The sequence below is a fragment of the Hydra vulgaris genome, chromosome 11 (genome assembly GCF_038396675.1).
Source record: "Hydra vulgaris chromosome 11, alternate assembly HydraT2T_AEP".
Lineage (NCBI taxonomy): Eukaryota > Metazoa > Cnidaria > Hydrozoa > Anthoathecata > Hydridae > Hydra > Hydra vulgaris.
Genome location: NC_088930.1, coordinates 2,057,574 through 2,076,452, shown reverse-complemented (window position 1 = coordinate 2,076,452; position 18,879 = coordinate 2,057,574). Strand labels below are relative to the sequence as shown.

At 28.7% G+C, this 18,879-nt stretch overlaps 1 protein-coding gene across 2 annotated transcripts in view; it reads left to right on the top strand.

Moving 5' to 3' along the window:
* The window catches only part of LOC100212813 (origin recognition complex subunit 2), a 77,523-nt gene that overhangs the window by 39,687 nt on the left and 18,957 nt on the right, over positions 1-18,879 (top strand). For both annotated transcript variants that reach the window (XM_065809786.1, XM_065809785.1), the window contains 5 exons: positions 6,827-6,899; positions 7,301-7,334; positions 11,571-11,678; positions 13,370-13,476; positions 13,579-13,711. In XM_065809786.1, the coding sequence (XP_065665858.1) occupies positions 6,827-6,899; positions 7,301-7,334; positions 11,571-11,678; positions 13,370-13,476; positions 13,579-13,711 (455 nt within the window). The remainder of the gene's footprint in view (positions 1-6,826; positions 6,900-7,300; positions 7,335-11,570; positions 11,679-13,369; positions 13,477-13,578; positions 13,712-18,879) is intronic.

Genomic DNA, 18,879 nt, shown 5'->3' with positions numbered 1-18,879 from the left:
TTGACCACCATCCAGCTCTGACCTGAATCCCTTTGACCTGTGTGTGGGCGTAATTGAGAGTAAGGGTTGCAAAAAGGTCCACTCAAGTGTCAATGTCAAGGGACTATATAATAAGCACCTGCCAGTCCTTCTGTCCTAGGCTTGAGGCAGTGATTAAAAAAAAGGAAACTTAATTGAATGTTAAGGCGGAAAAAGTATTTGTCTTAAAATTTTCTTCTTTTAATATTCCATGAAAAAAATTTTTAGCGCTTTAAAAATTTATTTTAAAAAGTGTTCTAAAAAGTTTGCAAATCGCTGCCGCACTCTGTATATATGTATATTTATATATATATATGTGTATATATATGTATATATGTATGTATATATATATATATATACATATATATATATATATATATATACATATATATATATATATATACATATATATATATATACATATATATATATATATATATCTATATATATATATATATATATATATATATATATATATATATATATTATATATATATATATATATATATATATATATATATATATATATATATATATATATATATATATATATATATATATATATATATATATATATATATAGGGTGCTTTGAAAAACAACAATCTTTAAAAATTGCCTGGTCTGAATACTAAATGTGTTTTTTTTTAGTAAAATAACACTAGACTTAAAAAATAAAAATAATGCAATTTTACACGTTTCTAAAGATATCTTTTTTCTTTAATATGTTTTTTATAAAACGAATATGATTTTTAAAATTTTTACATAATTTTGCTTTTTTTGAATACCAGGTTGTCCTACTTTTGAAGAACTTTTGCAAAAAATGTTGTTTGTTGTTTAGAGGACCCTTGACACCAACAAATTTCCTTTTGGTGGTCTTAATTATCTACAAAACTTACTTCATCACTAATGATTTTAATTAAACAATTAATAAATATTTTATGCTTTAGTGACCACATTTGTTTGTATTTTGTAAATGTTTTGAACCAGCAGCTTTATTTTTGAGCCAGTTTTCGAATTGCAATAATTGCTAGCATAAACTCAATATAACATTATTACAAATTAGCTTATCTTTATGTTTGTTTGTTTTAGTGGTGCAGCTCCTACAACCTGAGACCTGAGTAAACAAGTAGTGAAGATTGACACTATAACATTATATTGCTTTTTAAGTTTGACATAAATTTTATGAGTAACATAAACTCGTATATTGTAAAAAGAAACTAGTATGTATTTTTTGGATATTGTAAAAAATAACTTGCCAGTGTTACTCCTTGTTTTTCCATGTACTTCATATTATTATCATCAACACTCTAACTGTTGTTGACAAGGACTTAAGTGTTAATAAACATAATAATAATCTGACATTCATTTGATTATTTAAAAGTGTCAGCAACCTTTACTGAAAATTTTCTTTGCTAGAGACAGCAAGTCTCTAGCTAAGAAAATTTCCAGGTGCCATGCTAATTCCACTTTAAATAGTAACAACTTTCTTTGGCTGCTAAAGATGAAGCTGCTAATGCAGATGACAAAGCTAAATAAATATATCAATTACGAAATAAAGCAACTATTTAGAAAAATTGCATTTAAACCTTCAGATGTGTTAAGCCAACCAACCCTGGCAACATCAGCAACCAGACTAAGATGACACCAATTCTGCAGTCTGTATTTACACAAGCAGTTATCGTAAAATCTGGTGGTGATCTATTTAAGGTTGCTTCTTTCTATTTTTACTTACTACATAGAGTTTTAAGTGAAATAATGGGTGATAACTAAAAATCCGGACAAAATTTAAAAGATCATAACTTCCTCATTTTTTAATGTTTTATAAAAGTAAAAAAAATATTTTATAGAGAATTATTAATTTATTCAATATAATATTCTATTTGATTCAATCACTCCATTCCGTCTGACATCAATCAAATCTTTTCAATCAAACTCTTGGTGCGACTAACTGTTTCTTGGATAACATTAGGATCAACTTTGGTCAAACAATACTTAATTCTTTCTTTAAGTTGTAAAAGTTTTCTTGCTTGCCAATTATTCTTATACACAAGACCTTTCAATATTGACCAAAAATTTTCAATGGGCCTGCATTCGGGTAAATTTGGTCGATTATCTTTTTTTGGTACAATTTCAATATTTTTAGCCTTTAAATATTCCAATACGCTTTTGGCATAATGAGCAGATGCAAGATCTGGCCAGAACACAAAATTATCATTTAAATGATGCTCTTCTATAAATGGGATGAGTCTCTTTTGAACACAATGCTCTAAGTAAATAAACTGGTTGATAGCGTTGCTAGATTCTCGAAAATATGATTTTGAGGTACCTTTGGCCGAAGTAGCGATCCAGACCATTATTTTTCTGGAAACTTCTCTTTTTGGCTGTATTTTACATTCGGTGGAATCAATAAAGTATCACTGGAGTAGTAACTAGCATTTCCTTTTATTGAACTGTGATTTAAAGTAAAATAGGATTCATTGTCAATGATCCATTCAAAATCTTGGTAATTTTGGTAAAGCCGACTGCAGCATGTTCGAATTCTTAGCATTATTTGCTCATCTTTGGAATCTTTTGCTTTTTATAACATTTGATGGCAGACTGATTTCTGAGTATTTTATTCACATACGGTTGGGAAATACTGAATTTATGAACTATTTCCCTCTGTGAAATACCACCTTGATGGTCAAACATGGTTTTAAGCTTAGAAACCTTACTTTCTGGCATTTTTTTTTAGCTATATGACCACTTCCAGGCTTTCCTTCATGTCCAAATTTGTTTTCAGCGCGTTTTATTATGTCATAAATGGTAGTTCTTGGAATATTTTCAGCAAGAAAATGCTTTACTTTGTATGTTTTGCTGAGATTTATATTTTCCAAATAAAACTCATACACATGTTTCCGCTGCTCTTCTTCGTTTTTTTGGTTCACCTTCATTTTTAAATGATTGATTCAAATACTTTTTATGTTTTTCTAAAAAAAGAATATGTGGGCTAAATAAATATATTTTAGTTATTATGTGTACTTATTTTAACATGAAGCAAAATTAACTTTAACTTTGTCCGAATTTTTAGTTATCACCTGTTACCTACAAAAGATTACAATGACTGGAAACCTCCAAATTTGTAGGACCCTTTATTAGAATGAAAAGCTTACACCTATTTTTAGAGTGACTCAAAAATACATGACTAGTTATTGGTAATGTGTTGCAATTAAATCTCTTAGAAATGCCAAGTTATTTTCAACTGTCAGATAAATTATGTGGTAAAATTGTTTCCGAGCTAACTATGAAGCTAATGACAGAATGGTATTGTGTTGATCGAATTGTTAACGATTTTTAACACTACCAGCTCTAATACATGCCATTTAACAGCAGCATGCAGTGCTATACAAAATAAACTGCAGTATGCAGTCTTCTGGTCAGGTTGTCACCATCACATTATGTTAGAAAAATTCTTCTGTCTTGTGTTTAATGACATGAAGATAATAGTATCGAAGTTGCCAGCTGTAACATTTTTAACAACATTAAACAGTAATTAGGATGTGATGCGACATGACTCCTCTTGCATACTTCCTTTCCTCCCAGCAGACTACAAGCAATGAACTGGTAATTGTTTTAAAACAAGATTTGTTAACTCTTGCTGCTGAACAGGTTGAGTTTCTACTAGATGATTACCTGGTATCCCCAAGAGCTTTTATTTCTCTTGTTGTTATTGTACAATAGTAGTTATAATTATTATTTTTAATTATTCTAATTATTTTAATTATTGTAATAATTTAATAATAATTCTTTTATTCTAAATATAAGTTCTAGTGTTGTTTTACTGAAAAATTTTGTCTCAATGGTTACTAATGACAATGTAATTCTAATGTGGAGTACTCTAAAACAGTGACTACTATATGGTTTGCAATTAACATAGTTTTTAATTAGTAAATGTTTTTAATATGTTTACATTGCTTTTGATAAGAATATTTGAGGTTTGTAGTAAAAATCATATTGATTGAATTTGTAAGAAGGGAGGTAAAATGGAAGTTAGTTTGACAACAAGATAGTAAAATGTGACAAATTTCTAGTTGTGTTATTTTGCAAGAAAACTACAATCTTACTGGGCTAAAGAGTAAGATGGTGTCTAAATAAAGAAAGGAAAAAATGTAGATTGTAGTACTGGGGGAATGGAAGTATGCAAGAGGAGTCATCTTATCACATCATGGCATCACATCCTAATTACTGTCTAACGTTTTTTCAATGTTACATCTGGCGACTTTGATATTATTATCTTCATGTCACCAAAAAATAAATGGCATAGACATTTACATTTCAAGTGACATACATTTCAAGAACTAAATGTCTGCTTTCAGTTCTAGTAATAAGATTTTTAGTAAAAAAAAAATTTCCACACAATCCAAATCATTTACCTTCTCTACTTGACTTATGTCTTGTGTCTGATCTTGTGTCAGTGCTCAGTTTCTCCCTATTTACTCTTGGGTGCTTCTGATCATGATTTGATCTCTCTAAAAGAATTGTCTCATTCTTCATCATGAGAATCCCCCTATCATCTTACCTTTTACAACTATCTTAAAGTTGATTAGGACTCTTTCTGTGATTTTTTTTGTGATGGCCCTTAGAAGCTGACAAATGTGCTTCTTATGTAACTTCTTGGATTCTGGCTTGCATGGAATCTTCTTGACAATTTAAAGTCAAGCCTCACTCTTCTCCATGGTCTCCTCTCATTGTGTTGTTGCAATTTCCAATCGTAACCATTACTTCCATATCTATCACAAAAACAATTGACTGAAAAATCCAGAAAACAGATATCTGTTTACTATTGCTGGAAACCATTGTAAAAAGGTTTTATCTAACGCCAAAGCCTGCTATTCTCAGGTTACAAAATCTAGCATTTTATCTCAAAAATTACCCTTCAGAGACTTCGGTCTATAATCACCTCTCTTGCATGGTTCAGATTTTGTTACCTCACCAAAACACAAAGCTGAATTGTTTGCTAAGAACTTTTCATCAATCTCATCTCTTTATTCCACTAATCATATCCTACCTGATATAGCCGAAAAATAGGTTGACCTATTGCTTAACATTCATATCACTCCAGCTTCTGTATCTAAAGTGATTTCCTGCATTGACTCTTTTAGAGCTTGTGGTCCGGACAACATACCTGTTATTGTCTTGCAAAAGTGTTCTCCCAAGCTGTTGTCTATACTTTCAAAACTATTTAGTAAGTGCTTATCAGAGTCTTGTTTTTCAGCCTGCTGGAAAGCGGGATTTTTTATCCCTATTTTCCAAAACTCTGGAGAATGATCTGATTAATCTAACTACCATCCCATTAGTCTTCTTCTATCATAAGCAAAGTTTTTAAGGCATTCAATGCATTTTGAATTTAATAACTTACTTTCTGATCATCAATATGGATTTTGTAATAACTGATAGGTTTTATCCTGCATTTGGTAGGTTAAGGCTTTAGAAATGTTGAGAGGTTAAGACTATTCCTCTCAACATTTCTAAAGCCTTTGATAAAGTTTGGCATGCTGTTCTTCTGTATAAGCTCTCTTCTTACAGTCTATCAGGTAACATTATTAAGATTATTGAATCCTTCCTTGCCATTTTTTTAAAAAAAGTTGTCCTCGATGGACAGTACTCTTCATTTCCTGTATCTTAAGGCGTTCCTCCAGGTTCTATCCTTAGCCCAATACTTTTTTTAATTTACATTAAAGATCTCCTAGAAATTCTCACATCTAAGGTGGCATTGTTTCCTGATGATATTACCATTTATTCTTGTTTTGATAAGAAGCCAACACTCTCTGATTGCTTGGAGGGAACATTTAAGCTTGAAAAGGATCTCACTTCTGCTACAGCATGGGACACTTGGTGGCTGTTGAACTTTAACTCCAATAAAACTTTTTTTTTTAAATTTTTTCCAGCTATTGCATCATTATTGCAATGATCTAAATTTTCCTATATTTTATGATCAGTAATGTAGTCGATGAGTCAACTAGTCATCTTCTAGGATTAACTCTTACTTCTTTCTTAGGAATCTTTCTTCATAACCATATATCAAATCCATAGCAAAATTAGTATTTGCTAAGGTTGCATCTCTTTATTGTGCTCGCCACCCTTTTTTTTGGGTTCTATTCTTTATCGCTATAAATCTTAAATCTGTCCACAGTATGAAATACTGTTGCCATATCTGGAGCTGAACTTTGAATGATGCTCTTTCTCTTTTAGAAAAGGTGCAAAAATGCATTGTAAACATAGTTGGGCCCGCTCTTGCAGCCATCAACCAACCTTCAACCATTGTCATATTTCTGCAATGTTTTTTCTCTTTCTCTTTTCTATAAATACTATAATGGGCACTGTTCATTATAGTTTTTATAGAAACTATAAATACTATAATGAGCACAACTCATGTTTTTTATCATTCAAATAAGTCTTATCTTTTTACTGTGATTGTTCCTAAGTGCTCTAAAAATTCTTATTTGCCTTGTTTTTTTCCTCAAACATTAGTTCTTTAGAAGTTGCTCATTTCATCTTGTTATCCTGATTCATTTAATTTGCTATCTTTTAAGTCATATGTTAATGACCATCCTGCTTTATAAACTTCATCTTTTCTTTTTAAGTAACTTTTAACTCTAATAGTGGTTGTTTGCAGCCTTGTTGGAAGTGAAGATTTAGAAAAAAAATTTTTTTCCATTTTAATTTCCTTTTAAAATTTCAAGTTATGGAATGATTATTATTATTGTTTATTATATTATTATCATGCTTCATTTTAACATATTAGTTTAGTTTAAAATTAACTTTTAGCAATTATTAATGCTGATGAAGATGAATTTGAAAGTGAAACAGAGGACGAGGAAGAAAATGAATCTTTACAAGGGTATTTTTTATTAGTACACCTAATATTTTATTTAAATAATTTATTTATTACACTATGATTTGTTTAAACAAATTTTACTTTTACGAAGTTTTTGATTCTAGATTTTTGTTTTTATTTAGAATCTTGGAGTCTCAGAGCTCCAAAGGAGTCTCCAAGATTCATATTGGAGATCCAAAGGAGTTTAAATTTATTAAACCATGCATAGGAAAAAATACATAGCTGTAAAAGTAAATAAATCCTGAAACCTGTTATTTTAAACCTAGAGTAAATTATGTTCTGAACCCTGTAACACCAGATTAAAAATAAATAAATTCCACCTTAAATCCTGTTTTTTTTTCACTTTTAAATTACTTTTTTCATATAATACTTTATAATAATATATATTTTATTTTGTTGTTTAGCAATTCTGAAAGTAATCCTGCAGACACTGACAAGGTGAATATCATATAGTGCTTTTGATAGATGACTAAATAGTTTTCAATACTTTAAGTTAATTTTGTTGTTCTTTGTATAAAACAATTATTTTTTTTTTTTTGCTGCATAATAAAAGTTGTTGTTAAATAATTACATAAAAAATTATTTTTTTACATGATGTTAACTGTTTTCAATTGCAGAAATGTCTTTTTCTAAATTATTTCATAATGTAATATAAAAAAATAACATTGTAATATAATAAAATGATTTTCCTCACAAAAGAAATGTTTAAAACATTTCAGAAAATAAAATGAGTGAAAAAGTTATGAAGTGTTAAAGAAGTTTATTGAACTTTTAACTTTTTAGTCATTAACATCAATTTATTTGTTCAAGAACTTTTACAACAAGCACTTAGAAGTGCATTGGCTGCTACAACCAAGCAAACTGGCTTATTAAAATTCTAGTAATCTAGTTTTTAAAATTTATTATATGTTTATTGACAATTTTTTATAAGTAGAAAATATTTAAAACAAAAGATCTCCAAAAGTTTATTGAAGTTTATATATAAATACATTAAAATTTATGTAAAATATAAACATGTTAAAACAATAAATTTTATCACAAGAAAAAGTGTTTCTGATATGATCTTCCTTCTAAAAATATTAAATTTTATCACATAGGGAAGTGAAACATTAAGTATTCTAAAATTTATCTCTACTTAATTTTTTTTTTTAATATTTTTTGTTGCTGTTACATTCTGCTGACCTTGTAGCTTCTGCATAAATTCTAATAATAATGTATATCGAATTATAATAATACAGCCATTTATTCATTGTGACCCATAAAAATAAATAAATAATAAAGCATTCATTCATTTTATCCAAAAAAGATTCTTTTGAGCTACAATATATATTTTGTTTTGTTTTGTTTTTAATTCTGATTCATTCCCAACAAGGCTACAAGCAACCACTATTATGTTACGAGTTTATAAAAAGAAAAAAAAAATAGAGTTAAAGAAAAATGATCGACAGAAGACTTGAAAAGTTGTAGGTTGTGAGTCAGAAAAACATGAAGATAAGAGAGAGAGTACCAAAGGGTTAAAGTACGGTGAACTAAACTAAACAAATGAATGGTTTTTAGCATACAGGGGCTGATACAGTAAAAGGATGACTTTGTTGAATGACTAGTCAAGCGAGAATGAGTTTTGGTTGATAGAACTAGAGATAATAGCTCCACAAGCAGGGATCATGATAATATTTGCACTTTTTTTCAAGACAGTAGTATAAAGTTGAGTTGTCAGTAAATAGGGCCACCTTAGATGTAAGATTGTCAGGAAGATCATTTATGTAGATAAAAACATAACAGAACCGAAGATAAAACCTTGAGGTACCCTAGAAGTTACTGAAAATGAAGGAGAGTGTTGGCCTTTGAGTATAATTTTAAAAAACAGATTAAAAAGAAATGATTTGATAATCTCTCCCTTCATAAGCGAGAGGTTCCGAGTTCGATTCCCACCACGTCCCTGGTAGTACCGTGCTCAACTTGTTTCTCTGCGCAGCGGCCTTGTTTGTCAAGGTTCGTATTTCGGTTATAGAGTTGAGAGAGGGTCATAATCACAAGTAGCCTCCTCATCTGTAGTGGCCTTCTCGGCCTTGGGGAGGTGAATTATTAAAAAAAAAAAATCTTTAAATTTTTCCCAGATACACTGTATATAGCAAGCTTAAGGAGAAAATTAGCACTTTATTGAAAGCTTTATATATGTCAAAAGCAATAACCCTTGTCCTCTGTCTCCATATAATGCAAAATAAAATTTTTTTGTCACAGCAGTCAGCAAGTTAATATATAGAACGAGAAGATCAAAGACTGTAATAGTTGACACCAAGTTATTAGATACAAGATGGTTGAAATTTGAAGAAATTTATTAACCAAAGACTTAGTGGTCTTTTTTTTGTTGTTGTTGTTGTTGTTGTTATTTCACCTCCCCAAGGCCCAGAAGGCCACTACAGATGAGGAGGCTACTTAATTGTGGTTATAACCCTCTCTCAACTCTATAACTCCAAAACACGAACCTTGACAAACAAGGCCGCTGCGCGGAGAAACAAGTTGAGCGCGGTACTACCAGGGACGTGGTGGGGATCGAACTCGGAACCTCTCGCTTATGAAGCGAGTGCTCTACCACTACACCACTACCGCATTTTTGTCTTGCTTATAATAGAGAGTCTGATCTAAGTTGGAATGTTCTCCTAAATTCTTAAAAATTGAAACCACAGATGTCATTTTCCAGTAGGCAGGAAAAAATTCATTCAAGCACTTATTATTTGTTTAGAGGGAATTAAAGTGAGTTCTGGAAAACACTTTTGTAAGACTATTGCAGGAATGTTGTCTGGACCACAAGGTGTAGGTGAGTTTAATTGAGGTATGACTTTAGAAAACAGAAACTGGAGCGATTTGAATGTCTAACCATGGGTTAACCTGTTTAACTGAAATAGCAGGAAGAGAATAGCTATTAGATTTAATAGTCGAAATAGAAGAAAAGTTCTTTGCATGTAATTTTGCATTATCCTTTGGAGAGGTATTAATATCAGCCCTATGAATTAGAGATGGAATGTTCAACTTACTTTTGTTAATGGCATGATTGAAGATTTTCTAAAAGTCTTTAGAGCCTATCTTCTGAAATCAGGTATGAGATAAATTGTAGTTAGTAAACTGGGAATAATGGAACTTAGCATCAGACAGAACCTTTTTTAATTGGTTTCTTGCAATAATAAATAGGTCTTTGTTCTTAAAAGAGTTGCTCTTTTGAAAAAGTTAAAAAAATGATTATGATTAGATATACCTGTTGCACAAGAAGGTGAAAACCATGGAGAATGAGGATTGGTTTGAAACCAACAAGAAGGTAAACAAGCTTCCATACTTGTCTGGATCCAGTAGTTACGTTGGAGCACATTTACCAACAGAGAAAAGACATCAATCCAAGGGCCGTCACTAAGATAATCATGAAAGGAATCCTTTTTGGGTAGTATTAAATAGTGCGATAAGTTCGAAGAAATATAAAATGAAAAATTTATAGTGATCATTGCATGGTCGGAATCATTTAAAAAGAGCAAGGAGAAACTGAACACAAGGTTAGGTCAAAGACAAGACACAAATCAAAGAGTGATAGTAATTGTTAGGGTTGTCTGGAAAACCTTGGAAAATCTGGAGTCCTTGTGAATCAAATATTAGTACCCATTAATACTTAGATCTGAATCAGCCAAACTTGATATAGTCTCACAAAGAGCAAGCAATTCAGGTGAATTTTGCAAGAGGTAAGATTCAAATGATGGAAATGATTCCAAGATCACAAATATTTGTGAAAAATATATTAAAACAGTTAGGTGGTTGTGATGGTTTTTTTATGTAATATTTTTGGTTTCTTTGGGCATGGTTTAAGTTTAAATAGAATTAGACTCATAGATTCATTCATAGATAAAGCATGATATCCCAAGCAATGAGCTATGCAATTGTCTCAGTTCTGCTAATTAACCCAAAGTCGTAATTTAGAGCTCCTTATGTGGTCTCAACAATGCACATCAAACAGGGACACCATCCATGTTCAACATTGGCACTGTTAATAACTCTGATATTTTACATCTGTTGATGGAATCAGCCACTCTGCGTGCTACTATAGAGTTCAGAAAATCTTACCACCATCTGGCCTCAGAACCATTAAACTGGTTGAACTTTGATAGTTCTGAGGCCAGCTGAGTTTTAGAGCTGTATCCTCATTAGGTAATAACAGGAAGTGTTGCCACTATCTAGAAAGCACAAACAAAAATTTATGAGTAGATTTAAGAAGATCAAGCATCTATCATCCTAGGCAGGAAACAATGTAATACAGCTTTACATCTTTGCCAGCCTGATAGATGAAGAAGGAGTTCAAGACTGGTCAACAGAATTATTCTGCTTACCTCTAAAGTATTTGATTAGGAGACCTTCTACAAGACAGTAGCTGAATGCATATAACATCTGCCCAAGATAAGTATTTTTATTGAGACACCAACCTAGCCTTTACTGAACTAATAATCTCAAAGCAGGGTTAGGGTCAGGGTTATTCTAACAAATACGTGTACACTAATATCAACTAATACAAATAATATATACTAAATACTAATAAATATATATAATACAGTTATACAATATTTATTATTTATAATTGCATGTAATTTTATGATTTATTATTATAATATAAAAATATACTAATACAGTTTTTTTTAGGCTCGTGATATTCTCGATTTGTACTTCGAGGTGCACAACAAAAAGCATATATCTGTTACGTCTGATAGAACCTTATCGAACCTGCAAAAACCAAAGATGCCACATGAGGTTTTAGTTTTAAAATATTGTTTCATAAATTTAACTTCAAATGTTGCATTAATTGTTTTTTTTTTTGCACAAACTCATTTAACTCTCCAAACTGTTTATACAAGTTTACTTCATAAACAAATAGTAAACCAACAGTAAAATTTAGTACAATGACAAGTTTTTTATAAACAATTAATACCATCCAATACCAGTATTTTTTAATGCTGATATATCAGTGCTGATAAATTTCAATACTGATAATACTTGTATAATACAAGTATTAAAAAGTAAAATGATTGAAAATAATAAAATTTCAATATAGTAAATAGTAAAAATTAAAGTGTTTCATCAAAAAATTTTATTTTATATTGAAATTACAGGTTTTTTACTTTTATAAAAATGGCTGTAGAAAACAATTAGCATTTAGAGTGTCCTCAAATTGTAATTTGATGATCATGTCACTACTTGCCAAAAACCATCCTCTGATTTGATACTTGTTTGCTTTATATTTTTTAAGTATTTTTAGACGGTTTGAAAATTATTAGTTTATGAGTCACAACAATCATAAGTTCCTGATGTCAAATGTTTCTTTCAATGATTATTTTGCAAACAGAGTTCCTACCTAGGCACATAAATACATACAGAAGCTTGTCTCCTCACTTGTTGGCTAATCCAGTCCAACTATGCCATTTACAACAGTTATAAAGCCTTTCAATCTTTATTGGCAAAAGTTGACAGTTATAAATAACTGTCAACTTTAGCCAATATTTTTACAAATTTGTACAAAATTTCTATTACACCGAGTTAAATGTCATACACATTGCAAAACTATTAATCACAATTGTTAAAACTTTCTGCATTACAAAAGTTGAGTAATAATGCACACATGAGCAGTAATGCACAAAAGTATGATTAGTAATGCGTAGTATGTTTATGCATGAGTTGTAATGCACACAGTTTGTTCATTGTAATTTAGCATAAACTGCAGCAACACTTTTTGAACTAACTCAATACATTTTTTAACAGGCAGTTGAACCAATAACTAGACTCACTAGTTGATATCTATTTTACATCTAGTGACCAATAGTTTTTTTTATTAATAACCATTTTTAATTAAAATTCTTTTGTCATTAAAAATAAAGTTGAAATGCTTTGTGTAAATATAATGTGATATATATATATATATATATATATATATCACACACACACACACATATATATATATATATATATATATATATATATATATATATATATATATATATATATATATATATATATATATATATATATATATATATATATATCACATACCATATTATCATAATATTATTCATATATTAATTTTAACCAATATTAATTTTGTTTTTTAATATTACCAGTAAAACTTTCTCACAAAGGGTTAATTATCTCTTATATGTAAGAAAGTTTTTTTAAATAAGTATTAACATATTTTTAAGTTAAACAATCTTAGAAAAAGATAAAAAAGAAACATACTTTCTTCTCAAGCCCAAATTTTCAGTCAATGTCTTTACTGAACCCTTTATATAACTATTTTTACCAACCCTAATGCTTTAATTTTTAAGTTAAACCTTATTCTGATATCATTTGAATTTGTATATATAAATTTTTAAGAGTTTAGTTTAGTAGACATTTTTGAAAGTTAAGTAGACATTCTGATATTACTTGTGTTTGCATATACAAATCTTTAGGAGTTACGTAAGCATTTAAAAGAAACTCAGGCTAGTCATATAAATGAAACTGTTGCATTGTTTGAACAACTTACATCTCACTTTCAAGAATGGATGTTTCAACTGTTGTAAGTAATTTTAAAGATCAAATGTTTCCACTTAATTATTATTCATTAATTTTTTCTTATTAAGCTTTACATAATTTTATATTGTTTAAATTCTATTTTTAGATGTGGTTTTAATGTGTTGTTATATGGTCTTGGTTCTAAATATAATTTGATTCGTCAGTTCAAAGAAAATTTTTTAAGTGATGTAACCTGCTTAGTTGTAAATGGATTTTTCCCTGGTATCACTATAAAGCAAGTAATTAAATTTTTAATATTAAAGTAATATAATTACTTAAGGTAAATTAGGGTAATATGAGCACCTTGATAATATGAGCATACTCAAAGATTTCTTAGATATAAGCAGTGAAGTTCAAGTTGCTTTGTATTTTTTGAATCAACTTTATGTGGTGATAACAGAAATCAGTACAATTAGCGTAAATTTATATGCCGTAATTAGCAGCAATCATCTAATTAAAATGCTGTTAAATTTTTTGCGTTGTTAAAATAATATCATCCCGCATGAATAAATCTGTGGTGCAAAATTTTGATGCTAAAATAATGAAATTAATTTTTTCATATAGAAAAATATTTTAGCTAAAAATTCAATCTATATTTGTTTGAAAAACAATGCATAGAAATATTTGGTTTTGACTTTATTTAAAGATGCAATTTTTGTGCAATTAGAGCATGCTTAAATTACCTAGTGTTTTTCATTGAAATTACCTAGTTTAAAGTCCTAAAATAGCAGTGGTTTTAATTGCTTTTTGAATAAAAACAAAACAAAGTAAAAAATCTTAATATTTTAACAATACTAAATATTTTTCTGTAATTTAAATTCAAAAATTCTGAACTTTTATCGTTCAAAGGTTTGAGTTAACAAAATTGAAAAAATAACAAACTAATTTTTTTTTTTTTGCGGAAAACATAATAGTATTGTTTCAACAAAAAGTGGCTTAAAATTTGATCTTTTAATGATAAGTTTTGTTAATAACAAATCATTATATTCCATAAATTAGTTCTAATTGTCAGATTGGTATTTTTTTTTACTTAATCAATGTTATTTTTTTGAGCTAATTTTAGGTGCTCATACTAACAAGTTGTCTGGACAACATAAACACTTTTGGTAATTTTTTAAAACCTCTGTGTTTTTAAGAAAAAATTTTGGGTGCTCAAATATCTAATTGGATCATGAGTAGGGATCCCTGAAGATTGTTTATTCGCAAAAATTTGGATCCAGCATTATTATTTTTGAAAATATGCCAATTTTTGCTTAAGGTGCTCATATTACCCTAGTCTACCCTATATTTATAGTTTCTTACTATTTTAATGTTCTTATATTTTTACTTTACAATGTGACGAATAAGTTTTTTTTTTTTTTTTTTTTTTTTTTTGTTATTCACCTTCTCAAGGCCGATAAGGCCACTACAGATGAGGAGGCTACTTAATAGTGGTTATAACTCTCTCTCTCTCAACTCTATAACTCCGAAACACAAACCTTGACGAACAAGGCCGCTGCGCGAAGAAACAAGTTATAACATGTTTTATTGTACAGAAAATGTATTAAAAACAGTTTCACTTTCCACTTCTCTGCTTTTATTAGTGTTTTTATTTGATGCTTATCAAAATAAATGGCTCTAGTACTATAATTAAAACTCCCAAACAAATAATTTTTTACTTTCAAGTCAACTTTTCTTATTTTATTTTAGATTTTAAAACCATTATTTATTTAGTTTTTTAAACCACCTAATGGTGAATCAGCTAATTCTGAACACAAGCTAGATTCAAAGCTAAAACGTAATTTAAAAAAATAAATAAATCACCTTTTGCTGCTTAAATTGTGTCTGGTCCTTATTTTGTATTCAATTTCTCCTTATTCTCTTTTCAGTGGTTCTGATATAGTGGTTGTAATCTGCTAATGTAGTTTGTGCTATAATCTTATTTTTATTCATCCATTCATTGTACTTCTTATTTTTATTCATCCTATCATTGTACTTCTTACTATAATCTTACAGCTGACTTTTTGTGATTTTTTTATTAATGGTCCTTGGGCTAATATCTTTAATCTCTCTTCTGAAAATTGAGTCTCCATTGAAGTTTCATGGATTAAGGCAAAATTGGAAGGTTTTATTCCTTTACACTTTAAGTCAGGTGTGACCATGATTTTTTTCTTCTTGTGCAGCTGCTATTTCTGTTTGTAATCATTTCTTAACAATTTTTTTATCAAGTAATGTTCCACCATAGTAACAAGTAATGTTTCACCTCTCATATAGGTTTGATCTTATTACCTGGCCCAAGAAAAAAATAGATATGCTTGTAAAAACCTTTCCTGTAATTTAACTTTCGAGTCTAATAGTTACACTTTTCCTGACACCTTAGGTTAGGCAACTTACTTAAGAGATAAAAAGTCCTAAAACCCCCAATTCAATAGGTAGTGATGTAGTGATAGAGTGCTTGCTGGGATCTCCTTACTCAACTTTTTTTTCTATTCAGCAACCATGTTTTTCAAGGTTTATGTTTCAGAATTGTTGAAGTGTTGGAGGAGAGTTGCAACAAAGATGAAAGAAAAAGTAAAAAATTGACTTTTTGGCTGAATTGGCCCCTACAATCTTGGCAAGGTAAATAAGGTAAATTAAAAATTATGGATTGTGATAGGAATTGCCTCTTAACTTGTGGATAATGGTAGATAGGTACAGCTTGTAAAATTTTGATAACGGTAGTTTTTATTTATCATAGCTCAGTGCAATCTATAATCTGTAATCTCTATAATCTGTAATCTCTATAATCTGTAATCTCTATAATCTGTAAAATAATCCTAGGAAGGGCTGTTGTTGTATATGTCGCAATATTTAAACATGAAAATAACATTATTAAAACTCATCTAAATCACAAATGTGGAGACATGGGCATTTAACTTTATCAAGTTTAACTTTATCAAATAAAAAATTTATCACTTCTTAAAAATATATATCACTTCTTTCAAAAAAAATCACTCTTCGACATGCTTTAGGCTTGGCAATATTAGTCTCAGTTTTAAAAGAGTGTTTTTCAGATCTTCAATACTTGTTAAGCTATTTAAGAAGTGCTTATCTGAATCTTAATTTCCTACTTGCTAGAGAATTTGCGATTCCCATTTTCAAAAATTCTTCAGATTTCTTAAAGTATTTTCTAATTTAGAAGCAGAAAAATTTTAGTCTTGAAAAAAAGTCTTCATTTATATATATATATATATATATATATATATATATATATATATATATATATATATATATATATATATATATATATATATATATATATATATATATATATATATATATATATATATATATATATTTAAACAACTTTAAAATGTATTCTACGCAATAGAGTGCTCAATGTTTTTATAAGAACAGAGCAATTATATATTAGTAGAAAATCACTTAACAAAAATTTTTTTCATTTAACAGTGTCTTTCATCAACAAAGATTCATCAGAAATGAATGATCAAATTAATAAAACTTCAATTTATACAACAATTAAATTACAGGAAGTTGCAAAATGTCTTAACTACTGTAAATTTTCACACATTTGCTGACACTATTATAAAAAGTAGACAAAATTAATAATATTCTTAGAAATAAATTAAATTTGCAGCAGTGGAAAAATACCTCTGATGTTATAAATTGGTTCTCCGTAATCGAAAATAAATGACTGTACATTTATTCAATTTGACATTAATGATTTTTACCCCTCAATAACTGCAGATATTTTAGATAAGACAATTGAATTTGCAAAAAGCCACACAGTTATTCCTGATGACACAATCCGTATAATAAAACATTGTAGAAAAACCTTACTTTATTTTAATAAGGCAACTTAAAAAAAGAAAAACATGCATGACTGCTTTGATGTAACAATAGGCAGTTATGATGGAGCAGAAATTTGTGAATTCGTTGGACTATATATTTTAGATTTGTTCAGTAAAATAATCAATATAAAAGATTTATGCCTTAATCGCGACGATGGTTTAATAGTAATGCGTCGAAAATCTGGTCCACAGCTTGATAAAATTAGAAAAGATATTATAAAAATTTTTAAAAATATTGGCTTTCAAATTGAAATAAACATAAATTTAAAAATTGTGAATTTTCTTGATGTCACATTTAACCTCTCTGAAAATTCACATAAGCCTTTCAAAAAACCAAACGATGAATTATTGTATATTAATATTAACTCAAATCATCAACCCCAATTTCTAAAACAAATCCCGATTTCAATTAATAACAAATTAAACCAAAACTCCTCTAATGAAAATGTATTCAATTCCTCTAAACGAATATTTGAAGATGCCCTAAAAAGAAGTGGTTTTGAAAATTTTGAACTAAAATTTGACCCTGAAAAAAAGAATACAAAAAAACGAAATAGAACTAGAAATGTAATTTGGTTCAACCCCCCATATAGCAAAAATGTTTCCACTAACATAGGAAAAGTGTTTTTAAAATTGGTTGATAAGCATTTCCCGCCCTCTTATAAATTACATAAAAATTTTAATCGAAATACAATTAAAGTTAGCTACAGTTGCACAAAAAATATGGAAAGAATTATAGAAGGTCACAATAATGCTTTGTTAAACAAAAAAGAAATCCTAAATGAAAAAACTACAGAAAATTGTAATTGTAAACAAAAAAACAATTGTCCAATGAGTGGAAGTTGTTTATCAAAAAATGTGGTATATAAATGTGTTGTTTCCTCTAAGAATGTACCTGATAAACAATATATTGGCATAACAGAGTTTGAATGGAAAAAACATTTTGCCAATCGAAAGCAATCTTTCAAAAATAAAAAGTATTCAAAAGATACCATGCTGTCAAAATATATATGGGAATTAAAAGAAAAAAATGTTGATGATTTTATACTGAATTGGTCTATCCTTAAAACAGCGCCTGCATATAACAATATTTCCAAAAAATGCATACTATGCCTACAAGAAAAATTTGAAATAATTAGACATGCAAATCAAGAATGCTTATTAAACAAAAAATTGGAATTAGTTTCTAAATGTAGGCTCGAAAATAAGTTTCTCCTAAAAAACTATTAAAATAAATGAGTTCAAATAATATTTACATTAAGTAGCTTTTTAAAACATTTAAAAAAAAAGCATAAGTAATCATTTCTAAAGAATTCTTTTTATAATCGTGTCAGCAAATGTGTGAAAACTTACAGTAGTTAAGACATTTTGCGACTTCCTGTAATTTAATTTTTATATAAACTGAAGTTTTATTAATTTGATCATTCATTTCTGATGAATCTTTGTTAATGAAACACAGTGTAAAATGAAAAAACATTTTTGTTAAGTGATTTTCAAGTGATTTTCTACTAATATATATATATATATATATATATATATATATATATATATATATATATATATATATATATATATAT